Genomic DNA, 27,485 nt, shown 5'->3' with positions numbered 1-27,485 from the left:
TTCTGATATTTCTCTATTAGAATATTTACTTTTCAACAATGTTCAACTGTTGGTATTATTTGGTGTTCAAAACAACTATCAGTTAAGCAAGTTTACGTAGACCTTTAATAAACCAACAAAGACTTTGAGCAGATAAACTGCTCTCTCTCTTTTATTACAGCGAGCCTCAGTAGACACTCCAGTTCGTGGCACTTACACAGGTTTCATTTTTCAGTCCAAGAGGTGGCCAAACCTTGTCTGCTGGGCAATACACACACACACACACACACACACACACACACACACACACACACACACACACACACACACACACACAAGAATCCGGGTCCCCTCAGTGAAGCAGGCATTTCCTTTGATCCGGCTGCATGTGTGACTTCACCCCGCGTCCTCCAGTCAATTTTGATCATTTTAACTAATGAATCAAAGTCAGTGGAACACATTGTCTCACTGCTTCCTATGTTATCCAAAGTGTCAGGAGAAGCGGTGAGTTGTGGGACTGGATCTGCCCCTGCTTTCTCATGATAAGGGAGGCAGGGCAGTGCTTCTGGTCTGCAAACAGCTGAACACTTTGCAGAAGAGTGAGAACTGACGATACAGCAGTGGGAGAGAGAGCCTGAGGAACAACGGTGCAGCCAAGGAGACCACAGAAGCACTCTTCCCCCAAATCCCCGACTCTGTGGAGAGAGAGGGGAGAAAGACGCGGTGCACACACACAAAGACATTCTTGGCTTTCAGTTTAAAAGAAGAAGAAGAAAATTACAATACGTGGGGCGCGATCATTTGTTCTGAGATACAAATTCAAGAAGAAAGGCGTGACAGCCGGCTGCAGGACTCAGTTTTACCATTAGCGCAACATCTCCCGATACAAAGTGAGGGATTGTAGCGCAGCGCTGCATGAAGGATAAATCCATCCGGGAGAAGAGAGCATCAGAGACAGGATGAGAGCGACTCTGCGGATCAAGTGGCTGACAGTTTTACTCGGTGAGTAGCCCACGCGTTCACATCAGACAGCTCCACTGGTTTGTTTGTTCAGCCTTTCTGTCAGAATTCGGGCTTTTCTATCGTTTATGTCTCTTTATCTCTTCATTGTGTGTGAAAGAGTGCTGCAGCAACAGGTGCTGGATCCCGGTGGTCTGTGTGACACGTTTTTTAAACTTTTGCTGTCTGTTTGTTCAACCTCCTAAGACCCAAACTCTTTAACGGCATGCATTTTTAATTTCTCTTTGCTACCTGGGCTGATTGGGAACTGACGAATGTAAAAACAAAGAATGATCTTTTTACCTGATTTTGCTCTACAAAGGCCTGATATCAGCGTAGTAGGACATTCATTTGAAATTTCAATAGCACAGGGGCAGTATAACGTCCTCACAAGTGGATATCAGCCCTTGTACATATGTGGACGCCAGGTCCTAGGAGGTTAAGTGCAGTGATGAACCAGTGAGCTTTTAAAGCGTTTAAAACTCCTTTTACTTCTAACAGTCTGGTAAAATTAACAAAGCCATGCTTAAGTTATAGGAAACATAAATTGTAGATGATAACCAAACACAGAAGTCAACTGTAAAGTCGTCTGCATGTGCATATCGTGCTGGACTCTTTTACATACATCACGCCTTAACAGTGATGGAGCACACGAAGTACACAGTGCATTACAACTATGAGCTTAAGATGTGAAATCAGTGGAATAAACTTATTAGCATCAAAGCAGAAACACTAAAACCTAAAGGAATACTGGCTGTTTCATTAGCTTTCCACTCTGTTAGTTAAACCTGGCTGTTTTCTGGGGATTTGAGGTCAGGTCTTAATTACTGACTGCAATCGTCTGTAGGTGGAAGTGTGCAGCATCTCCTCACAAAAGTCTTGTGTAACCTTTAAAATAGAAAACAGCGTTGTCACTTGTAAAATCTAACATTTTATTTACTCATGTTGGCACTGCAGAGTTGTTTCTTTCCCCTCGTCGTGTAAATTCATCCCAAAAAACATGTTCGTGTGTGTGTGTGTGTGTGTGTGTGTGTGTGTGTGTGTGTGTGTGCGTGCGTGCGTACTGTAGCTACATAAATGCCAGTTCATTTCTAATCTTTCTTCTCATCCCCTCTGCTATATTATGTGGTTGTAGAACAACAAACTGTAGCTCATATGTAGGATGCAGGTTATGGTTAGGTAGTAATGCTGCATCACACAAACACTGCAACACTCTAATGTAGAAACTAGAAAAGTGTAAATGGTACATGAGCTCAGGATCAATGAACCGAACAGTGACAGATGAAGGAGTGAGTTTGGACTGACGAACACTTTAAGCCTTTTTTATAGATGCTTTTATTTCAAACTCAGATTCTGTCTCAGCATTAATAATAAGAGCTCTTTTCTTCTTTGCTCCGTTTTTCCACCGTTTTTGTCTGAAACTTGCAGTAAAACAGTCACAAACACAGACCAAGTGGCGCACTCGGGCTCAGACCTGAAACATCTGCCTCCACCCCCCACAGTCGAGGACTCACCACTGCTTCGCCCTCCCTCCAAAAACACACAAAGTCCACTCAGAGCTTTGCAGAGAGACAGAAGGAGCCTGAATAATGAAGTGCAACCCCTGACCCCCCTCCAGGGCTGAAAGACCACAAAAGTGTTTTTCTTTAATTACGCACCTGCTGCTTTCTCACCACTGCAGTAGGTGATTTCAGACGGGAGGCTTTTATTCATTTATTTCTTGTAAGCGTGTGAAAAAGAGTAAGCGACACAGCCCCAAAATTCCACCCGAAGGCTGTCAGCACCTTTTTTTCTAAAGATAAACGCTGGCATGTTTTTGTGCTTGTGAACAGCCACCTGTGTCTATTTGTTTAACACTATGTGCATGTAAGTAAATGCTCCACACATGTGCAAGACCTACTGCTTTTGTCTCTGCTCTATGAGATCACTCTAAAGTGAGCGCTCCTGATGTCTTATTGTTTTTATACATATATGAGATTTCAGTGGTGCTGTGGTTTGCACAGTCCGCTGTAAAACTCAAGCTTGCAGAGCAGCCTGCTGTGGCCACACGTTGCAGGATGGGAGCGTCTCCATGAATATGAATCACTGGCCTTTAAGTGCAGGTCTGGATTCACAGACTGTATTACAGCACACAAACCTTTGCCACTGACAAACACCAAGCATATTATATTTAAAAAGACCTGAATTAACAATGAAATGAATCAAAACTAAACAAACTCTTTGAACACTAAGTGAAACTAAACTCCAGAATATGAACCACAATGAAAACTCGGCCCAGTGATGTGAAAAAGAAACGTTTTCACAGGAGTCACTAAATGGAATCTAAGAACTGGGAAAAACCCTGAGATTCAGCAGCTTGTAGCAGAGATAACTTGAAGTAATCAGGGTTTTCTTTACAATATTCCTTCATTTCATGGAGCTTTGCGCGTAGTGATTAATGCACAGCTCTCTTGGGGTCCCGCTGCAGCAGGTGGAGGTCTGGACTTTGACTGGGGCGTTGCACCACCTTGATTCTTTTCTTTGTCAGTTGCAGATTTGAATTTAATGCTGGTGAATCATTGTCCTGTTTGTGCCGAGTGTTCGCTGTCCTACGGGACTGATAATAGACATAGTGGAGTCTGCAGGGTGCCCGGGTCCTGTGGCTGCAAAACAAACATCAGCTCTCCACCACCGAGCTTCACAGCGAGCGGGTTTGTTCAAACGCAGCTTTGCCTGTAAAGTAATGCTGCCATGGTCTTTGACCCTTTAACACCAACTGTATCCTGTTTGATGCGTGAGAAGATGTTGAAACCGTTACATCATCAGTGTGATTTCTCCCCTGAAAAATAACTTGCACAATACATTGTATTACTTGAAGATATCAGTGCTTACAAAATACATAAGATGGAATTTAAGAAGAAGGTATCATTTCTTATCAGTTTGCTCCCGGACTTCCTAACTTCTTCTCACACCATCTGCTTTTCCTTTATCACTTCCTACAAGAGAACAGACAGTCAGGGTTCCAGGTTCAGTCAAACACCAGCGAAGAAGCTGCCTGCCTGGCACACTCGTCTGAGTCTGCAGCAGCCAGTCGATGGGAGAAAACCGAGTAACAATAGAAGGGGGGAAATACCTTATCAACATCCCAGTTCCCAAGGAGGGTGTGGTGACAGGAAATGACCTTGAGCACCGTGTTGCAATCAGGCCTTTTTCTACAGAACTGTTTTTAAGTCATTGTGGTTTCAGTTCAAATGAATGTTAACATAAAGATGAACTGAAACTGGAGTGAAGAAGGTCCTGGGTTTGAATCTGGTCTTTCTGTGTGAAGCACGTTCTCCTTGTATCTGTGTCGTGGGTTCTCTCAGGTCCTCGGGCTTCCTCCCACAGTGCAAAGACACGCACTGAGTGGGGTGCTGTCTCTCTGTGTTAGCCCCGGGACAGCGACCTGTCCTGAGTGGACCTCGCCTCCTGCCCTAAGGCTGCCGTCCTAGCGTCCGGCCCATCCACACCCCTCGGTTGGATTATGGAGGGAAATACATGGGTGGGGCTCCACAATGTTGTGCACCCAGTTGCAAACCAGTGGAACCAGTGAATGCTAATTAAGTAGATACGGACAATTTGTTGGTTTGATTTAAACTGACTAACTAGTTAAGTTACGCTCTCTCGTGTTGCTGCATTCAAACGCAGTAATAACTCTGATGTCCATGCACTACAAGAAGAGCGCTTTGCCAACATGCGATCCGTGCTGTGGAAACATGTGAGCTCTCAGGTTTTTTCATTATTGTCATACGGAAGTTGTTCATTAGTGACAGACATATTATTTAGTTTTAAATGAATATATATTGTACATGCCTGTGTTTGCTGGTCCCTGCTCACAAAAAATGGATGCGATGTCATCCCAGTGTCCTCCTGTGTGCTCGGCCCTGTGGTGCAAAACCCACCAAGCCTGAAGCTAAAAGGCTGCTGCTGGTAAATATGTAAAGACAGAAAAAAATGAGATTTTTGTAGATATAAACTTTCATATGCCAAATGTCATAACATTTACACCTCACAAACGCAATAGCTGAGAAACAGCTAAGCAGCGTCTGAAAGCACCTTTACTCTGCAGACGAGCTGATTTTAAACGCCAGACACTTCTGGCAGCCACGTGCAGGTTTTATCAGGGAGGAACTTTTACTCTCCGTAAAGCCAAGCCATTCATAGCTGTCCATCGCTGCAGCCTTCAGCTTCACCTCCAGAACACACTCCTTCCCTCCATGCTACGCTGGCACCCAGGTGTCCATTAATCATCGCTGTGGCTGGTACCATCAAGGACGTGAGCTTACCTCCTCCTCGTTCTTCGTCTTTCACTCCTTACTGTCTCAGCACGATTCTCGTCTGCCTCATCAGTTTGCGAGCACTCCCCTCACGTCTCAGCTTTCAGAGCAAACACAAAATTGCTGTTGCTCCATTAGCTGGGATCAAACTGTTTGTGATTTACCCTCCTAATAAAATATTTGTTCGTTCAATAAGAAACACCCTCACTTTCTGCTCAACAAGATCAAACGTTTGGTTTTAGCCTCATTTGCTTGCCTGGTTTAAATCATTAACAGTAAATGAAAAAGAAAGAAATAATAATAATGTGCATTATTTTCCAACACCAAGTGTATTTGATAATGGGTTTTTTTTAATTAGTACAACAGCAAAAAGGGATATTTTGGGTCATCAGTACAGGTCGGTGTCATTGATGACATTATAACTGTCACACCTGGACTAAAGGTTTGGCTCCAAACTGGTCTGAGGATAAATAAACATGTATGCATCCTTCAGTCACGTATGTTCTGACCTCAGAGGAGGTTAGGCTTCAGACATGGTTACAGGACAGAAGAAACTGAGTGTACTCGCATGTGACAGGAGGAGCGAGCTGACGCATGTCTAACACTCAACTTTTGCAATGAGAGCACCGACTTGTATAAACACACATACCAGTCTGCTTCCAAGGATAGGGAGTGTGTTGTTTGTGGATAATGTGTGTGTGGTCAGTCGTTACCATGTGGCTGGTGGAATTACTGCTCTTCATCTTATTCCTCTTTCTCACCGTTTCCCTCCCTCCTCCCTTTGGCTCGTCTCTGTCTTTTATTCTCACCGAGTGCTTTTAGATTCACAGCTTCTCGCCTCCTTTCAGTAAAGCAGAGGGACCCTTTGCTTCCTTACCCACGCACCACCAGCAGCCCACCCCAGACCCACAGAGAGCTGAAATACCTCTCTCAATAGGACACAGATGGGGGCCTAGCTGCAGCGGTCTGCAGCGAGGAGGTGGCTCATCCGTGCGCGACCGAACGAGGGGCCTTTGTGTGGACTGTCAACAAGCTAATGGGGTAGCACTGCCTTACCAGCGCTTTGGAGTGACAGCCACATTCATTTATTCCCTTGGCTCAGTTTGGCGTGTTCACATCAGGCTGAGCTTACAGTCAGACTGCTTGGCATGATGGAGCGATAGCTGACGCTCACACAAAAGGCCAGCCTGCTGGTTTCTCTAAGCCCACAGATCAACGTGTACTGAGTTCTGGCTCTCTTCCACTGTGTGGCTTTTGTCCCGCCTTCCTCCCTCACAGCTGGTTGCCCTCCCCGAGCCTGCTTCTGCCAGAGGTTTCTATGTATTTGAAGGGAGTTTGTCCTTCCCACTGTCGCCAAGTGCTGGCTTGAGTGTTTTTCTGTATTATTGTCTGTGCCCTACAACGTAAAGCGCCCTGAAGCGACTGTTGTTTTCATTTGGTGCTATACAAATAAATACAAAGTGAAATCAGTGTTTTCTGAGGAGAAATGTTTTCAGGAATACAAACGTGAACAGCTGCTCAGGAGACACGTTTTCATAAATCATGGGAGCTGTGCCAAAGACGACAGCACATTCAGTGAAAAATGAACACCTGATACAGTCCATAATAACTTCGAATGAAGCTTTTGGTTACTTTAAGAATAGAAAAATGTAATTCCTATCATTAGTACAATAAACACACATTCTGGACCATCCATCCATTTTATCAAATGTGGGATGACAGGGGAGGGCTGGAGCCAATCCCAGCTGCCGTAGGGTGAGAGGCGGAGACGCGCTGGCCACGGTGCCAGGCTAACACGGAGACAACCACCCCCAGACGAGTTTAAACCCCCAGTTTCATCTCCAACAGCTTTCGTCATGAACCTTCTTTTTGCATCATCCTTTATATCACTGCTGGTTGTTTGTCGAGGCCAGAGGCCAAACCGCTGATCTTTAACAGGAGAATGATGGGAGGCCGTCATGGTGGACGAGCCGATGGTGGCTCTGCTGTCACGGCTCTGCTCGGTTACCACGTGTGCATCTGTGGAAACATCGAGATTTATGTCTGGAACCTCGGTGACAAGTTAGAGTGCAGTTTATTAAAAACTGTCTCGATGACATCAGCGAATGTTTGGGTCAGTAAAACAAGCAAATTGATGGAACTGATTTCTCTGATAAATCACTTGGTTAAATAAAGGCACAAAGTTTGCTGTCCTGTTTTGTTACAACACCTTAATCTTTCTCTTTATTTTTAATCCTTAAGATCAGGCTCTAATACTCTGAATCCACCTTTTAAAAACAGCGTGTAGACTGTGGTCCTTACAAGACAGCCAACAAACATGATCACATAGAATATTATACACTACTGGAGGTTAAAGACAATAAATAGAATTTAGGGTTAAAAGTCTAGAGCAGTAATACTGATCCATGTAAGACTGCTTTGACCGTTAATGTTTTATCTACAATTTGCCAATAAAGCCATTTCCTGTGTGGTGAGGCGCTTTCATACTGTTTCACTGCTCCATTTCTAAAAGAATGGCTCTAAAAGATCCTCCACCACCCTCTAATGTTAGCTAATACTACTTATTTAATAAATAGTTATTTAACAATTAAATGTTCTCTCAGCCAGGAGTGAGTGGAGCGAGATGAAGCACAGGCGGTGTTTCAGTCATGTGCTCGGATAATGTTCTCAAATTAAAACACCATGAGTAGCAAACGCCGCAGCGAACGACCGCTGCTGTAAGCGGTCAGCCAAGTCGTTTCCTTTCCTCACTTTACAAATCAAAATGACAGAAAAACCAAGATGATGACTCGGCTGTTGGTTTTTTCTCATGTTGTCAGTTTGAAGTTTTATTTAAACAGAAGTAAAGACGGGCGGAGGTTTCTCTGCAGCTGTCAGTCATGATGCTACACCCAAATTTCACATTAATTACTAAATAAAATATTATTGTGGTAAAAACGACGCTTTGAGCCCAAAGCAGCACAGATGACCTGCTGACGGTTGGAGGAGCTTTATTGCTTTAACCCAGCAAGGTGTCGGTAACATCCCAAACTAGCCGGTTCTCAGGCAACACCTCGGGGAATAATGTGCTTCAAACTTCCCATTTCCTGGAACAGACTGAGGAAGAAGGAGCTTTTCACCCCACTGCATGCGACCATTACATGTTTGTATCCGAGTACAGATGTTCTGGTGTTTCCTAAACTGATGCTAAATGAATATTGGCTTTAAAAACCAACACACGCTCAGCAGACAGAAACACGTCTGCAGCCGCCCTGATCGCGCTCTTCCTTTGCAGTAGCACTGGTGTGTCGGTTCAGGTACCAGGGTTTCCTGTAACCCAAATTTATTTATATACTGATGTTGATCCAATTCACAAAGTCCCAAATCACTGAGCTGTTTTGCCTCACTGAAGGGAGCCAGAAAGAAGAGCCAGGGAAAGGACAGCAGGTCATTTCCCACACAGGCTGCTGTCTGACGCCCAGTGATGTCTGACAGATCACTGAAGCATAGAGTCAGCTGGCTGATGGAAGTCATGGCAAAATTCAGATCAGAAAGGTCAGACAGCTTCAGACGACGGAAGATGTTCAGAGGAAACAGCAACAGATCGAGGTGATATTTTAAAATTCAGAGCTCGACAAGTGTCCAAGCACAGGAAAGGACGTCTGTTACTGAGAGCTGTTCAAATGAAAGATTGTGACAGCTTGTAACATTTTATTTATATAATACAAACAATGTATTTACAGCTTCACTGTATGCGCTGTAAAGTCTACAGTCCTGAGGATGGGCCGTCTATGTTCTCTCAAAAAGAAACGTCAGGCTTCACGACAGAATAGCTTTCAGTCCATTTTAAACAAGCTTTGCTCCACAACAGACGGTGGCCTTTCTTATCAATATTAGCACATGGCTTCTTTTGTGGCTGGTCTGTCAAACTGTGCAACGATTTCCATGACAGTCGTGTTTTTATGTCTCCTGGAGATCACTGCTGTCCCACAATCATCTGTGGCCTTGTCTCGTGAATCTTTAGATGACATCATGTGCTGTAGATGACGAGATATTCACAGTTTTACATAGTTCCACAATTTGTAGATGCAGTTTCGTTTAGGTTGAGTGAGCATCTTTCCGTCTCCCTCTCCACGATGCCAGGAAACCCAATCAGGTCATCCTGCTTCTTTTTCAAGCTCTACATACTTTCTCTCATCTTGTTGCTCCGTCTCAACTTTTTAGAGGCGTGTGGCTGCCATCAAATTCAAAATGAGTTAGTATTTATCATGAAAGGACAGAAAATGTCCCACTTTAAATACCTGTTTATGTACTATATTTAATAAAATATGATGAATAAAATGAGCAGATCGTTTCACATAGTGAGCGAGCGTTTGGGATTCGTGGTGTGAGCTCTTTGTGTGGATGTTTAAATGTGATTAACAGGTAGTGTGTGTGGTGAGGAATGTGTGGCTGAGGTAAACAGAGGCTTGGTGCAGATAACAGCAGGACTAGCTGCTGCCGTCACATGTTAAGAAGCAGATACATCAGTGACAGGGTCACCGGGGTCAAGACCAACAAGACAGCACATCTGGGGGAGGGGGCGCGTGGATTATGAAGACGCGAACAGTGCAGACAGGCCTCACCTCTGACTGCACTCGTGTAACAGTGGTTCAGCTGATTGATATTTTTGTATTTGTGGATCAATTTCTGCCACACAAAGTAAGAAAACATACGAGCATCTATTAGGAGAGCCTCTAAACTCTGAAATGCAGTGAAGAAAAAGCAGGTTATCTGCTGTCAGGAGACTTAGCTGCAGATAACGCTGACACTCTTAGTCTCTGAGTAGCAGTGTTAAGGCAGCGGGCTGACAGGAGACAGGCCAGGCTCGGCTCTGCCAGCCTCCGTCTGCCCGAGAGGATGCAGCAGATTCACGGGGTAAACTGACCGCTCACATCTGCTTGATGTTATAACACAAAATTATATGTTGAGCAATATTTCAGAATGAACCAAACAAACTGATCATTAACGTGATGATGCGTTTGTCTGGGAAACGGGCCGTGCACTGTATGTAACGGCACTTTACTGGTTTGTCTGTTTATGCACCAGTTTGGATTCAATCATTAGGTATTATTCATCTCTGGCTCTTTTCCAGAGTCCGTCCTTTGTCCTGTCCCTCCTCTAACCCACAAGTTGAGCCTGGTTCTGCTTTCTTCCTCTTCCCACCGTCGCCCGGCTCACTGGAGTCATCTGATTGATGGGTTTTCAGGATTGTCTTTATCTTACGATACAAAGCACCTGGTTGTTTTTACTAAACTGACATTGAAGCTGAATTGTAGGCCATAAGAAGCTTGAAGCACAGATGCAATATTGCAATATGAAAGAAATGTATTGCTCACTTTCTATACAGTGACGATGCTAAAGAGGAGTCAGCTGACTGAAAGCTGGATGTGAGCGTACAAACGCCACAACCTTTCTGCTCAAACATTAAATAATGAACACGATGTGCAAACTAAACTACAAGTTAGCCCCTCGTTTCACGTCTTATCTACTCAGGACAGTTTGGTCATTGTCTCTCATTTAGCATGTGTGTGTGTTTGCATGTATCAGCAGAGATCTATGGTGAAACTCCAGCGACTGAGCATGGAGCGAAGCTGCCATGAGGTCATACGAGGGTGTATAAGGCCATTGTTTTCTTGGTGCTGAGGAGCGTTCGCAGAGGGCACTCCAAACAGGCTGTGGTCAAGGGTGTGGTGCCTCCAAGTTTATTGTGCACAGCATCCTGTCCTCGTCCCTATAAATAGACCAAGAGAAAAAGATAGCTTACAGTTGTCAGCACAGCAGGAAGTCCAGGAGTAGCTGCTTCGAGCTGAGGAGAGCGGCTCCACTCACTGTGAACAACAACAGCACAGAGAAAGAAATGTTCGATTCGAGCTTTTTCATGATGCGTACTTTCCTTTTGCTTTACAGTTTCTCGTTTGTTGCCAGCAGCAGCAGATAATGTTCATTAAATTACAAGCAGACCACGTGGTCAGTAGCAAAGAGCAGGCAGACCGCGAGCTCAGGAAGTGGTCCAAACATTTGTCTTCAGAGTAGGCGGAGACTAAAATAGACATACAGGTAAACAGTGAGTGCTTATTTGATCTGCATTTTCTGGATACTCCAATATATTAGGCTGCAGTTCTCTACTGTATGCACTAATATGACTGTACTGCCCCCAAGTGACTATTACAAATGCAGGTCTATAAGATGCTGTCTTTGATGGGTTTGATGCAGAGCCTCATGCAGCTGTGCTGTGAAGGTAACCGCTCGTGTCTTTTCCTCCTCAGGCTTTCTGTGTCACAGCGTCTATGCAGATACTACTGCAGAGACAGCCACTGGGACACCTGCTGATGTCACAAGTGTTGCTGCCACAGATGGGGATGAACCTACAAAGACTACAGCCACAACTGTGTCAGCAGCAACAGCAATAGCAACAGCGGGAGTCACTACCAGTCAGAAGAACACCGACAAACAGAGCACAGCAGTGCAGACAACACAGACTATCCCAACTCAGAGCACACCAACTCTCAAAGCAGAAACAACAGGAACAAGCCCCACAGCAGCTCTCACTTCTCCCACCAAAGAGGCTACGACTGCGATCACCACTTCGACCTTGGCTGCTACACCCACGCCAGCCCCATCAGAAACAGTCACTAGCCCCAGCACCCAATCAGTGCTGAGCACTAAGCCTTCCACAGTAACGGCATCAACATATTCTCTGTCCAGTAAAATCACTGCACCATATGTGTCATCAGCAAACGAGAGCACAAACAGGCCCACAGTACCAACATCCAGCGCTCCAGCTTTGACCACTGTAGCCGCGGCACAGACGCTTCCCACAGGTAAGGACTTTTGTCCCCTGGATGTGAATCTGAAAATGAAATATTTAAAGTGAGAAGACACCACAACAAATACTTAAACCTGACCGAACTAGTATAAATAAGACTGTGAGAGCGTGGCGTTCAAACTGCGCTCCAATGACATGAAAACTTGGATGTGAACAGCTGTGAAAAAGGGTAAAAGGTCTCGTTTCCAGGTGGAAGCACGGCGTGCGCAGGTTTAGGTACCATGTGAATGATTTTAACGTCGTGTATTTTACAGGGAAGAAGACGCAGTTTGCACTTTACGTACTTTTAAGTACTTCATAATTCCTTAGTAATTTTGGGGAAAGCAGTATTTCTGTCTTTCATGGTATGCATTTTTGATTATTATTCGAGTGTTCCTACTTTAAGTATTTGTTGCCTCATGTGACGGAGACCACACACACAGTCCTGACCCTGTTAAACTTGGTATTGTACAAGCGTTGGTCCATCTGCTCAGTTCTTCAAGTAGCTGGAAAGTTAAAGGAGGTGGTGTTGACTGTGGTGTATTTTGTTCTTTTAATACTTCCTCCAAACCTTAAAATGTGACGTGGCTGTCACTGATTGGCTGGCTCAGAGGGATCTGCATCACTACGACGACGCTTCCTTATTCTTGTTGTTCTTGTTGTTATTTCTGGTCCAAGTTTCCACCGAAATCCCTGAATCTACAATAGTACCTGGAGAGGCCAGAGCGAACACTCAGCTTACAAACCCAGGGGACTCCAGCACCTCCTCCATCACCTCCTCCATCACCTCCTCCAGCACCTCCTCCATCACCTCCTCCAGCACCTCCTCCAGCACCTCCTCCAGCACCTCCTTCAGTGTGAAAAAAGGAGTTAATACAGCAACTACAGATTCAGCCATGCAAGCCACCACGGCCACTATCAAGACTCCAACATCCACCCAGAAGTTTGTTGTAAGCACTGAAGTGGCGCACATACAGCTTCTATGTTGTTATCATTATTACTTGCATCTAATAGAAGTGTCGGTGCCTTTGAATGAGATGCTTGTTGTTTTTCTCTGCAGTATTTCCACAAAGGCAACGAGGAGGTAAGATTTTGTTTTGCTCTGATCTATTTGAAGCCTGCAGACTGAATGCCGTTACCTGTATCTATGCAGGGCAGAGTTTATTAGTAAAATCATGAATCACTGAGGGATCTGTGGATGCACAGTCACATGCTGCATTTCCTGTGCTTACACTCGTACTGTTCTAGGTGTTACTGAAACTTTTTACCTTTGAGCCTCGAAACTTTACAAGATTCAACAGCTGATGACCATTTGTGTTCAGACAGGCGCTGGGTGGATCTGTTAGGCGTGCGAGCTTTGTCTGAGTGGAGCAGTGAAGCCTGCTATTAAAACAAAACAACCATTTCAGTCACTGGGTGGAAAAAGTGTCTTAGTGGGAACCCTTCCTGCCTTTCTCTAGTTTCCTTTGTTCCCACAACTCTTTTTGAAGCAGCTTTGACCCTCTGAGTCCCTCAGTTGTGCCCTTTAATAGTACACCAGAAATAAGCAACACATCACAACACAGGAAAATACGGCCTTGGCTGTGGCCTCTGACCTTCCTGTCCTCCCACTGGCAGCACGGCAGCGTAGAAGAGCGCTTTCTGGTTCATGAAACAAAAAAGGACTTGTGCTGCGTGCATCAATGTTTTTGTTTAACAGCATTTACAGACGTGTCATTTTTACGCAGACCAAAGAAAAAGATGGCGAGAAAAATTTCAGAAAAGTGTGCAAGAGGCTGATGGAGAGCATGGACAACGGATCCTGCACCGTGAACTGGCTCGTCCAAAACGGATCAGTGAAAATCGAATCTGTGGAGATAAATGGCAAAGGTAAAAGAATATCCTAGTCCGTTCAGAAAGGGGACATTCACTGAGTTTATAATTCAGATTATTTTTCTCTGGAAATCAATCAATGTGATCCTGATCTTTCAGTGAACGAAAGCCTTGCGCAGCAGTATTATGACGAGCTCGCCCAGGTGAGGATTCGGCTCTTTAGATCAGCCTCGGGACCCTCGGCCTCTACAGCAACTACTTATTCCTCTGTTTGTTCCTCTCCTAGAAAGAACAGATAAAGACCGATAACAAAACCCTGATCGCTATCCTGGCCTCCTGCGGAGCCCTTCTTATCATGATCGTCATCCTCGGTGCCTGCGCCTCCCACCACCGTAAGCCTTACAATGAGAACCAGGTAAGAAGAGACATCCATCCCACTATCCCCAGTATGCTTCCATTATAGTCTGAGTTTCCAGAACTAGTGAACGTATTAGCTGCTCGCTTTGCTTCTTCATTTATAATCTGACCTCTTTCAAAGAGGAATAGAGATGATGAAACAGGAAAAGAGATGTTCCAGATGCTTCACATTTCAAGGCTACATCAGCCAATCATATGTGCTTATTAGGTGCTTATAAAATCTTTGATGAGTGTTGGCCTGGGTTGTTCCAGACATGGTATTATTCGTTATATCTTCTAAGCTAACCGGTGATAGACAAACGATGACACATCGATTCATGTTTAACTTTTTATTCTGTGTCCCTGCAGGTTTGGTTCATGCTTTAATGCCACTAATTGGGATTTGATTCCCATCCTTTTCAGCTTATTTAGTACTTTTTAACACATGTTGGAGCTAAAGAGCAGAGAGGTTAGAATTCTGGGCTTTTTGTTTCCCCTGATTTTTCACCCCTCTCAAATCTTTTTTGGTTTTTTTTCCTTTTTTAAAATTTTGCATCGATGTGGTGGGACTATCGTTTCAGCAGAAACCAATTTTACTTTTAGCCACTGAACTACCAAATACCTGACAGGAGCTCCAGCAGCGGTGACCTACGGGGGTGCCTGACACTTTCAGAACTGTGTCAGGATCAAAACTCGGTGTTTAATTGGTTTTCTGAATATTCTGTGGAGAAAACTTTTAGCAAACGTTCTAGGACATATGACCGTGTGGGGACGATGACTGGGCAGGAGCAAAGGCCTCCTTTTTATCTGTTTTGATTCTGGCCTCTTCTTCTAGCCAAAATTCCTTCTGTGCCGAAATACTTTTCCAAAAGGAAAGTGTCGTATCGTGCAGTGCTTTCATTTAAAGCTGTGGTAGCCTGAATCCCTGATTCATCCACGGATAGTTGTTGGATTTGTGGACTTTGGAGTATGTTTAGAAGTTAAACAACAGTCGTGTGAGAGCAGTTAGATTCCACTCAGATTTATGAATTTTTTTAAGACTGGGTCTGTGTAACAGGAAGTAACAGTGGGCATGTTTTTACTTTGCCCTCTCAATCTCCACAGCAACACCTAACAGAAGAGCTGCACACTGTGGAAAACGGTTACCATGACAACCCCACGCTGGAAGTGATGGAAGTGCAGCCCGAGATGCTGGAGAAGAAGATGGTGCTGAACGGAGAGTTCAACGACAGCTGGATGGTACCTTTGGACCACCTGTCGAAAGAGGACCACCCCGAAGAGGAGGACACCCACCTGTAAGGACGGGTGGGAGAGGGGCGGGTCACAGGGCGCGCAACGCCACAACAAATCGAGCTATACCCACGCATCTTAAACTCTTGTCTCTCATGCCCTTGTAGCCAGGCAACACTTCCTCCAGAGCAGGTGACGGCGTGGCGTGTAGAAGCTGCTCGGTTCGATGTAGCAAACTTCATGAAACATGTTTGAAAAATGCACCAAATCAATCACTGTTGTGTTTATGCTGCACTTTTCCATGCGCGTGACTTCCTGTGGAGCACAACCTTTTCATATTGGTTTTTACACATATTTCTGTGCCTGTTCGCTATTGTACTAACAAAGAGGTTGCACACTGTGACCTGTTTTTGAGTGTTTTCTTGCATCTGACGAAGGAGCGGCAATATTACAAACCAATCACTTTGCATTCGCTCTTGAGGAACAGAGGTCATCTGCGTTGACCACTCTAGAGTTACTAACATAGAAATGTGATCAGGGGGCACTTTAAAGCCCCCAGTGATTTAAAGATAGAGGCTGTGCACTAACCCTACAGAAGGAAGGACACGGCCACAGAGATGCTGCTTACACTGGGCGGACAAAGGACCGGTTTGAATCCAAAGTGCCTCATATTGACTCTGTTGTGTATGGAAAGCCAGAGACGACAAATTCTTGTCCTTTAAAGTCATTCTGATGCAAACAGGCGTCATTTCTGTTCATCTGAAATCCTGTATTCGGGTTTGCATAGGAGAGCCATGAAGTTGTTTCTAGGGCCAACAAGGCAAAGCCCACATCTTTTTATGTTAGTGTGTTTTAAGTTGTTACCCTGAAATCTAATTTCATGGTGACCTGCTCATGTTGGACTCTACCATGTCAATTGTGGCTGTTGTACAATAAACACAAGCTATAATCATGCCAAACTACTTTTTAACTACTTTGTTAGTTGCATTATTAGTAAGCAGACGTGCGCCCATTCTCAGTCAGCTGAGCCACGCTGTAAATAGCTGCACGCTCTTTGTTGGTGAGGCTGGACGGAGTCGGGCTAAACCCTCACAGCAGAACCCCAGCTTAACACTTTTATTTTGAAATTCTCATCAGTCCAATAATTTCAATTAATATACATTTACTTTCACTTCAACCTATATTATGTGCAAGTGACTCAATCACACTGGGCTCTCCAGTCCAGCCAGTATGTTTGCTTGACTGCTGTGAGTGTTTGCGTCTGCCACTGTTATCATAGTTGTGTATAGTTTCTCACGTACGTTACTGTACCAGGATTTTATGTATTTATGGTTTGTTTGCTGCAGAAGGCAAACAGCAGGGGTCTGACACACTGGAAGCTGTAAAGCACGGATGGTCTCGACTGGTATTCTGTTGTACCTGTTCAGGTTTGAAAATAAATCTTTTTCCCACTTTGGAGACTTTCCTTTAAAATGAACCACACAAAGATGGCAGTTAGGAAAACTTGAACAAAATACAATCTTTATTCATTATATACAGTACATACAATGCAATACTGCAAGGCTTTCTACACATTCACTGTAATCCAGAGTAGTGCTCACTGATCATAGAGTACCAGCTTTAAAACTCCTGAGTCCCACCCAAAGAAAGACAAAGAAAAGTCGTATTTGGCATTGTGTGTTCTTACAAAGGTGCTTTGAATTAGTCTTGAACACAAAACTAACGCTACAGCCAGTGTGGTGAGCCCTGCATGTTATCAAAATGTCATCATTTTCTTACTTCTTCACATTTCTCCTCGTCCGAAACAGATTAGCAGACAAAAAGAACATTTATTAGTGTAAACCGTTACACTTCCTCAGTATGTAAATTTAGGCCACTTCTGCTGATCCCTGCTACCTGTCTGAGATTAGTCACACATGAACATAGAACAGAGCATCTCCATCCTGGGAAGGCTCCATAGAAGGAATAAAGGGTGAACAGTGAGGAGTCTTGGCTGAAATAACTGGATACAAATTCCACATTGAGACCTGTAGGTGGTGTGTTGATGTCAGAAACTGAAAGGATCACCTCTGTGAGGTCATTAACGTGACCACACACACAGTAGGCCATTTGTTACAAACCACACATCGTTAAAGAACAGCTGACACAAAGTGTGGAGGGAAGCAGCTCGGCTGGTCTGTCCAAACGCTCAAAGACGAAATCTTTGTCTCTTTTGTTTAATCTGTAAAACCAAACATCAACTTTCAGCCTGAAGCACCAAGTCAATGAAGAACTGCCAATAAAATGTAGTCGTTTGGAGGCCGTCTCCACACACTCGCCATCGTTCATCTCTACAGCATTGAAAACCTCTGGCCTTTATGGACACTTCCTCCTCCATGACAGCATAGCTCGTCCCAGGTGTAGACTGGTGAGGCTGAGTTAGGGGCTTAGCTGTCCTGACACCACCCAAACATTTCCAAACTCATCTCTGTGTGGTGGTGCAGTGGCTACGCTCCTATGGACAAACACTTGCTATGTGCTCAGATTAAGATTATTCATTTACTGCGCCTTGTTGAAGTGTCCTACCATTATGGTTGCCAGGCAACCAGAAAACTATGCTGACTATGTTAACAGTTACAAAGCTGGTAACAGTGTTGCAAGTGAAGCTTCCTGTTAGAGTGTATCACTCTATCAACACATGTCAAATGTAGTGCACAGATATAGTGTGGTATCCTCTGAGGCAAAGATAGTAACATCGTCATAGCAGCAGGAAGTCAATGGAAGCAGTTACATGCAGCTCACGTTATCATCACGCTGTTTGGAGGTCGAGTGTGCTAGAATTTCACTCACTGCTCTCATTTTACGAATGAATTTGATTTGTTCATATTTTAAAACACATTTTGGAGCTACAAAAGAATCGAGCAGGCGATGACAAATCCAGGTCTTTGTACGTTTGAAGCACAAAGGAAGCAAGAACACTGCCGTGGATTTGTGATGCATCAGCGGACTAACAGCTCTCCAACACTAAGCCCCACAGCTCAGGAAATTCAATTATGGAAGTTTATTAAAAAAATAAAAACAAACAGAAACGTTCTTAAGGTTCTTTAATTTCAAAATAAGAGCATTATCTATAATTCATGTGTCCAATGAATGAGATTGAATCAGTTGGCATCTTTGATTCAAACTATGAGGGAAAGAGTGTGAAACGTAAATTTGGCCTGCGTTACACGACTGTAAAAGAATCCACTCTTTCATTAAACTGTGCCGAACGTTCTTTGAATCTCCCAGGAAGAAGTCTGTTCAAGTACAGCATACGCTCGACGGACGGTGCTCAAGAGTCCCAGCAGCTGTGTGACTGCGTCTGTAGTGTTCTACTGCATCACAGCTATCAGAAACAAAGCACTGGAAGAAATATAAGCGAAAAGGTTTCCTGTGAAATGCAATTAGTGAGAGTCTGACTCAGTCAGGGAAGACGGCAAACAGGAAGCGAATGGGGAGTAAGCACCTGCATGAAACACGGATCCCTCAGAGGTGACAGAGAAACTGCAGCTGCCACAGCTTCAGTCCATTTCAACACTGCTACACATATCCAGCTACTCGGACCTTCGACATCCTCCAAAAGCATTTTATCCAAACTTCCCAGCTCAATGTTTTCCTTCCGTATGTGAGGTTACAATCAGGTCTGTGTGTTACACATGGTTGGTAAGAAAGTCTCAGGCGTATAATAAAAATAATCCGAAGCAGCTGAGGATCAAATTTTACAAACTGCAAATGTCTCCATGATCTGAAGATGCGCCTGTTCGTGGACCAAGGAGTCCTCAGCGAGGCTAATCGCACAATGAGAAGCTTCAGGATCTCCTTCTGTGTTTGTGTGATCAGGAGGTACAGCAGCCGATGAAGGAAGGTTGTGTGTGTTCACGACAACAAAGGTGGGAAAGGTGACCCCAGCACATTATTTTGCCACCTGACCAATCAGCATGCTTTTATGTCACAGACTCTGCTGAACCTAAAGAACAGGGTGGGATCGTTTCTAGCTGTAACTGCAGCACATCCAGGTCAACCACAGGAACTCAGTCAACAGAAGATTAATTAGCGATACCGGTTTGTGCTTCTTTTTTTAAGCTGCTCTCCATTTTCTTGGGCCGAGCCAGCAGCTCGTTGGTTACACGATGAGATTAGTCATGAAGATCATAACTGTAGCCCAGTTGAGTTATTATTAGTGCTGTGAGCGTTGATCCAGTTGAAATCACGTTAACGCCATAACCGCTTTGAAGCGGCAAATCTCCGTTAGCGAGTTAACGCGGCTCGCTCGTTGGGCTGCACGCCACCAACGGGTTAGTGCTGTCCAGCCCCACGCACGGGCGAGCCACGCTAACTCGGAGATTTGCCGCATTAATTCAGGTATGACGTTAACGTCATTTTAATGAGATTAACGCTCACAGCACTAATTATTATCAGTACAGAAAAGTTGATAACCCAGACTTTAATATTCAACACAGATTATAAGCTGGAAGTTCCATGATCGTATATGTGACTGACTGATAATCAGACCAGAGCTTCATGCACTTCATCCTCCCATTGAAGGAACATGCTGCCAAACTGAAAACACCTTTAGCTGCTCTGCAAAGATCACGGTGGATACCTGCACCAGCACCTCACTCACGTCTCGTTTAAACTGTCCTTAGTAAGTAACTGCTAAATGTGGAGCCACAGAGTGACTGGACCCTGATGTTTTTTTGTTTTTGACATTTGTTGATAAGGATGGGGAGAAAGAGCATGACCTGACACAAGCCCAGGACACGTGGAGCAAATTCCTATATGTATATTTACATATTCTGTACATCCACTCAGAATTCAACGACAGGCCAATCATTTCACTGTTATCAGCCAGTTTTACAGGGATAGCAACCAAAACCTATATACCTATATATTTAATATATATATATTAAACTTTATCTCATAGAATCATTCCTCTACTGTTCCTACGATGCTTAAAACTGCTGACTTTTTCCAGCCTGTGCAGCCGTCACGCTCATAAATAGGGGCAGGTGCTGCAGGAAAGCCAGCTTACCAACTCATTAAAATGACGCTGACATGTGGTTTTATAGGAGAAACAACAAAAAAACAACACAATCTTAATTTTTTAACAACTGGCCTCAGATGGAAACATGTGAATGGACATGTGTGGTTGATTCTGAAAGCACAGATCGAAGAAGAGTCAGCAAACAAATGTGCAAATTATTTGTGTTTAGCTTCAACAACAAAAAACAAACAAAAACAAAAGTGATGCGCTGGGCTTGGCTCCTGCAGTCTCCATCAGCAAGACAAAAGGAAAAAAAGCACACGTGTACACACACACGCACACACACACCCTCAGGCTGTTGTAGAAATTTCACGTATTCAACAAGGACAGCAGTGTGTGTGTGTTTGCTGCCCTCATCGTCATGGTAACGCAGCCCGTGATAGCAGCAGATCAGTGGGGTGGAGGTGGGTGAAGTGTGATCCCACCAGCAGGGGGCGTTCCAGAATAGAAAAATAACTGGTCTCTGTCTCCACACGGTGTGTGCGGCTGGGCGTTCAGTCAGAGCAGTGTGGCGAGCGGCAGGCTGGGAGGGGCTAGAGCGTGATAAGGTCTACCAAGTTGCCCTTAGGTGGAGTCATGCTGTCTGGGAAGAAGTTGACGAGCGTATCGAAGAGCTGTGTCCGCTGAGCGTACGTCTGGTCTATGTCTGAGAAACCTGAGGGGGAGAAAGAAAACGCAGGTGAGCAGAGACGCATGTACAGAGCAGAGCGCCATGCTTTCTGCTCCTCAGGCCGGGTCTAGAAGATGCTGACTGGAAACCATCTGTGTAGACTCAATGCACAGAATCAGGCCTCAGCACACAACCTCTCAAAGTAATCATGTAGACACATATATGGCTTTACATCAGCCCTCTTTTGTTTATGTGATGTAGTTTGTGAAACACAGACAGGAAGCAATAAAATATCATTTCAGCACCTTCTTGATGACGTTTGTCACAAGCTGGTTTTAGTCAGTGTGCAGTGAAGACAGGCTGTACAGATATCTGGTAATCCTGCACCTTCATCAACCTGAACAAAAGTGCTGCCTGAAGTGAAATACTGAGGTTTTGCAGACACATGACTGGTGACCATGTGACATTAACTTGTCCAGCATTTGGGACATGTGACAATCAATGAATCATTCTCCAGAGACACGGGAATAACGAGGGGAAAAGAAAGATTATTATCCAACAGACTGAGTGGCTGCTGGAGGTGGATGGCAGTCGCTGGTAAAGCTTCAGTCTCACTGTAAACCAGTCAGTGACCCATGGTCCCATCCCATGGTAACCACCCGTCTCTAGGGAAAAATGCCTAACCCCTACTGGTTGGCAGAGTCTTTTCTACAAACACTGGCACTCTGCGCAGGAGTGGAACTGTGAAACGAAGACCATTTGCCTTCAAAGTAAAAGTTGTGCCTCAGCGTTGCAACCAACTTGTTTCATTAAGTGCAACTTTTACTCTGAAAACCTCTCCACTTGCAGTTTCTGTCACACTTTTATAAAGACTATAAACCTGATGGTTCCCATGTGTGCAGAGCGTGAGCTTTTATGAACTCTGAACAGGTTCTTACCAAGAGGGATGAAGTCAGAGCTGGACTTGAAGAGCGCCGAGGGCAGCAGCTGGAACTGAAGCACACAGAACAAACGTCACTTTAACGTTCAACAGCAACGAACAAACAAACGCACTGATCAGAGTCCTGCTGCAGCAGGTGCTGCGCCGGTCTGAATGCAGATGAGGGCAGGATACACCTGAGCTCACGTCTGTCTACACAGACTCAACCTACCAACTGCAGCAGAGGCTTAACGCCTGCATTACTCACAAACCAGCAAGTGTTTAAAGCAGTGCTGTCAATAGATCGTGATTAATCGCGATTAATCGCAATTACTTGATCAATAGCCTGGCTGTAATTACATTTTTTCAACTTTATATTTAAGCTTGTAACTGACATTTATGCAGTTACAAGATACTAATAGGGAAGTATACACTAATATATATATTAGTGCTGTCAAACTATTAAAATGTTTATGCAGACTGATCACAGGGGAACTGTGGATTAATTTGGATTAATGATTAAACATCATTTATTTTTATTCTATATTAATCACGTTTCATTTTGCATGAGCAAACAGACTCGAGAAAAAAGGGCAAACATCGCACTTAACATGTTGAACATTCATGTAAAAACTCTGTAAACATGTATCCTCTCTCTGTCTGTCTTGGGGAGGCTTCACGTGCTTGAACGAGGAACCAAAGCTGTGTAAAGGTTCTCAGTGATGTTAACAGGTCTGCAGTTTGTTCCGCGTGGCGTCAGTCGATGTGTCCGAGGTCGACTTCCTGAGGCCCCGATGCTCCGCGAGTGTCCAAGCTGGGTGAGGCGTTAGCCAAAGTGCTAGCAGCATCCTGGCTAACGTGTGCTTCGAGTCAATGTGATATTTTAAGCTGGAAGCGCTTCGGTGAAAACAGAATTCCTTCTTGCACAACGTGCAAAATACCTTATGTGGGTCGACTGTTCCCTCTTATTTTTTTAATGCTAAATTTCCCACGGAGAGGGCCGAAGCGCGTTTATCATCTTCCACATCGAGTTGATTGGTGCAGCTGGCCGTCACTACACACCAGCTGCCCCGTGCGCATGTGCGCAGCTGACTCTACTTGGACAAACTGCCCGAAATGCCTTTATAGAAACATTGCAGGGATTCTGAGTCGCTCTGCACTCCAGGTGTGTTAAAAATTGTAATCCTGTTGCCCGTGATGGCGGATTAATATTAACACGTTAATTTTGACAGCACTACTTAATATTCTCAGTTTTATTATATGCACATATATGAATGCATTAAAAGACTGGATTGTATACAAACGTAGACGTTTAAGGGAAATCTTGTACCTCTTTGGTCTCATCCGGGTCTGTGTGGTCTACAGTGAGAGACAGGTCGTTCTGGAGATACTTCAGTGCACTCAGTGGCTCTGACTGGGCCTTTTCTTCAAACCTGTGAAACCAACACACAGTGATGGCATGAATACCAACAGAGGAGGCTGCAGTTACAGCTACTGGCAACTTGATGGCAACAGAAGCAAAGCAACTAAGTGCATGCTAGATTCCCAAAGGTGCTAGACAGGAAGTACTCATCCCTTCTCACACAGATCTGCACCTCTGCATTGCTACTGCTACAGTTACACTTACTCTTTTTAACTTTACGTATGCAAATCATGTCACCACAGTCACAAAAGCTGCCCCAATTTATAACTTTATAACTATAAATGAAGCAATTTAAAAAAAAATCATATTTATTGTTAGTTTATCACAGCGGGAAGAAAAAAAAACTCTTTAACAAGAAGAAGCCCCCAGGAGTGCTGGGCTCATGAAGAGGCAGCTCTCTGCTGCAGCCGGCTGGGAGTGAGAAACAGCTTATATGTGAAGTAAGAAATAATATGAAAGTAGAAGAAGAATCTCAATAATAAAATCATTTAGATCGTGAGAGAAATCCAGAAGATTCCACGTTAAACTTGATAAACGGTTCACTTTAGAGGTGGAATACTTACTGAGCATTACTGCTCCAAGGTAAAGGGTTCAGGGTATAGACTACACTGCTGGCTGCTGGTAGCTTTTAAAGGCACAGACCTGTATTTTCTGATGAGGTATCTGCAGTGGCGGAGCAGGTATTCCTTGGAGGGCCGACACAGTTTGAGGGACCAAAAGTCATCCAGGCGCATCTTAGGAGAACAAGACTTCCCGGGGTTTCCCCCAAACAAGTAATGCACCTGCACACACACAAACAAGGATAAGATACATTTATCATTCACTCTTTAGTATGTTTTAGATATGTGCACAAGATAAATCTGCCTGTTGGTGTCTGCCGTATGAATAAAACACACCGCTCTCATCTGAATTTAGCTTCTAAAATACGTGTTGATCTGATCGAGCTGTAGGCCCGATGCAAACGAACCAGGCCTGTACTAGGCTTCGTTCCACTCCACTGTTAATCCACACTTCCTTCACATTTACCTGCTGTCTGTTTACACAGGAAGTCTCACTTTTACAATACAGTTTGAAGCACTTAAAATAAAAAAAGGTCAGACTTGTTGTTAGGTTAACATCGGTCAGAATGTCAAAGGGAAAAATGCTGGACTTCAGTCAAGCTGCGCAAATCTAAATTCTGCAAGTGACATAGTTGTTTGTTCATAGTGATTCTCCTTCTTTATTAAGGAAAAGGGGACGACCTACAAACAGTTTAAAGCATCATTAACTGAATTTTTGTTTTTTCACTGTAAACATTTCAACTTTGCAAGCACTGAAATTCTACGCAAGCGCTTCGTGTTGCCAGATGTGTGAACGGGCAGTGGGAGCTGGGCTGTGTTTGTGTAATACAGTGTACATTACTTTGTGCATCTCATCGTAGACCAGCTGGTGAGCAAAGCGTGGACATGGCTCCTCCTCCTGCAGAGCCTTGCTTGGGTTTTCTTTCACTGCCTGATCGTTCTTATACACACAAGACCTGAGCAGGAGCACACACACAACTTACATCAGCGGTAAAGATACACAACACTTCCTGAAGCCCTCGGGAACAACTGTTTGTTACAGCACAAACACACATTTGTGAGAAGCATTACTGACAATACTGCATTTCCAAGTCCTTCCAGTCACATTAACCCACAACTCCAACCTAAACCTGAATCATAAAGCCAAGTGTGAAACCTCAAACAACCATTTGATCGAGTTAAGAAAAATGTTTACGCCCCAACGTTTAAAAGTTGGCTGTCTCAAAGAGATGGGAGCCGCTCACACGATGCTGCAGGTGTCTCACTGAAGGATTTCACTGGACACAGAGTACAAGAACATTTACTGAACTCAATGTTCAGGAACACGGAGGCCTGCAGCCTGTTCTCACACACACACACACGCACACGCACACGCACACACACACGCACACGCACACGCACACACGCGCGCGCGCACACACACACACACACACGCACACGCACGCGCACACACACACGCACGCGCGCGCACACGCACACACACACGCGCGCACACACGCGCACAAACACACACGGACGCGCACACACACGCGCACACACACACACGGACGCGCACGCGCACACACACGGACGCGCACGCACACACACACACACACACGGACGCGCACGCACACACACACACGGACGCGCACGCACACACACACACACGGACGCGCACGCACACACACACACGGACGCGCACACACACACACGGACGCGCACGCACACACACACACGGACGCGCACGCACACACACACACGGACGCGCACGCACACACACACACACACACACACACGGACGCGCACGCACACACACACACGGACGCGCACGCACACACACACACACACACACACACACACACACACACACGCACGCACACGCACGCACACACGCGCACACACACACGCGCACACACGCACGCACGCGCACACACACACGCGCACGCGCGCACACACTCACACACACACACACGCACACACGCGCACGCACACACGCGCACACACTCACGCACGCACGCGCACACACTCACACACGCACACACACACACGCGCACGCACACACGCGCACACACTCACGCACGCGCATGCACGCACGCACGCACACGCGCACACACACGCGCGCACACACACACACACACACACACACACACACACACACACACACACACACACACACACACGCGCGCACGCACACACACACCTCTCAGGGATTACCAGCGCTGTGTGTGGAGAGGTCGTGAAATACTCTGCAGTGCTGACATTTGTATAGAAATGTTGAGTGCGAAGCGCATGCGAGTAGTGTTTGCATGCATGCTCTGCTGTGTGTTGTGGTGAACATCTTGGCTACAAAGAGCTGGTGTGTGAAAGTACTTCCTGTGAGTGTTGTTGTGGTTATGATCAGAGGAAGTTTTTAGTAGGACGAAGCGAGTGTTTATCTCTCCGTCTCCTACCAGTTGTTGCGGGCGATGTCGTAGATCCAGAAGGAGTTGCGCACATTTTCCTCGCGTTTGTCCTTGTCTTTACTGAGGCCGGACAGGACATGGATCTCGTTGAGTTCAGGGTCGATGGTGGCTCTCTGGGTGAAGCCCGTCATCGGCACTGCATACACAAGCGGAGCAAACAGACGGTCAAAGACAAACACATTTACCTGCAGGTCTGATTTAGCTAAATCAGGTCAGGGTTTCAAGCTGATAATAGCAAAACTTCTGTCTCCACAAAATGAAAGAAAGCGGCAGCGTTAGGGGCCATCAAAGAAAACTACTCGATAACATAGCAACGAGCACCATGGCAACAAGGACTGACACAGAAAGAAACAATGAACAGCATGCAAATGCAGCTCGGTGTGATCAGACATCCCAACACACACGGTTGATCTTCTACGATTACAGCGGGCTAAAGGATCGAGCCAGGTTAAAACAGCACGGGGGCGGGGTCTCTGCAGATCAATGATTAGAGCGAAGCACAGGAGGAACTGTGCACGGTTATGATATGAAATCCTAACGAGGAGCTCGAGTCTGCCTGCAGGCCTGAAGCACACATCGTTTACATCTTCATACTGCGCCATTTCATAAAATCAGGAATTCAATTAAAACCACAAATGCGGAGTTCTGGGTCAGCTATAACAAAACGTTCACACGTTATGACGCTGGCAGGTCAATCTAATGCAGCGCAAATGTCCAGTAGAAACAGTAGCCACAGCTCAGCTCACAGCAGCAACATGGAATCGTGACTCCACTGTCAGCACGGCTGCTTTTCCCTCCCTGAAACGTCCACACGATGGGCAGAGCATGAAATAAGCTGCTGACAGCTCAGCACTCAGCTGACTCAGGATGAGATGCTGTGGTGCTGATTTCATTTCTGGAAAATTACCATTTAAATGTGTGAAATTCAACTGA

General features: G+C 45.1%; 2 protein-coding genes across 3 annotated transcripts in view; one reads left to right on the top strand and one right to left on the bottom strand.

Moving 5' to 3' along the window:
* Positions 1–382: 382 nt before the first annotated feature.
* Positions 383–16,989, top strand: podxl (podocalyxin-like). Its single transcript, XM_086269574.1, has 8 exons — positions 383–981; positions 11,561–12,115; positions 12,778–13,049; positions 13,160–13,183; positions 13,827–13,968; positions 14,071–14,114; positions 14,198–14,326; positions 15,412–16,989. The coding sequence occupies exons 1-8, from the start codon at positions 939–941 to the stop codon at positions 15,604–15,606; spliced, it is 1,404 nt and encodes a 467-aa protein (XP_086125700.1). The 5' UTR covers positions 383–938; the 3' UTR covers positions 15,607–16,989.
* A 42-nt stretch (positions 16,990–17,031) lies between these two features.
* Positions 17,032–27,485, bottom strand: part of mkln1 (muskelin 1, intracellular mediator containing kelch motifs) — a 32,629-nt gene continuing 22,175 nt past the window's right edge. For both annotated transcript variants that reach the window (XM_086268706.1, XM_086268707.1), the window contains exons 13-18: positions 26,541–26,688; positions 24,953–25,067; positions 24,194–24,333; positions 23,459–23,561; positions 22,148–22,202; positions 17,032–21,254 (exon numbers count right to left, since the gene is read on the bottom strand). In XM_086268706.1, the coding sequence (XP_086124832.1) occupies positions 21,133–21,254; positions 22,148–22,202; positions 23,459–23,561; positions 24,194–24,333; positions 24,953–25,067; positions 26,541–26,688 (683 nt within the window). In that variant the 3' untranslated portion in view covers positions 17,032–21,132. The remainder of the gene's footprint in view (positions 21,255–22,147; positions 22,203–23,458; positions 23,562–24,193; positions 24,334–24,952; positions 25,068–26,540; positions 26,689–27,485) is intronic.

Source organism: Aulonocara sp. 'chitande type north' Nkhata Bay, linkage group LG17, assembly GCF_057382095.1.
Source record: "Aulonocara sp. 'chitande type north' Nkhata Bay isolate Kocher_YH1m ecotype deep benthic linkage group LG17, A_spYH_male_GT1.1, whole genome shotgun sequence".
Classification (NCBI taxonomy): domain Eukaryota; kingdom Metazoa; phylum Chordata; class Actinopteri; order Cichliformes; family Cichlidae; genus Aulonocara; species Aulonocara sp. 'chitande type north' Nkhata Bay.
Note: the sequence above shows the minus strand (reverse complement) of the source record. Positions and strands in the feature narration are given on the sequence as shown.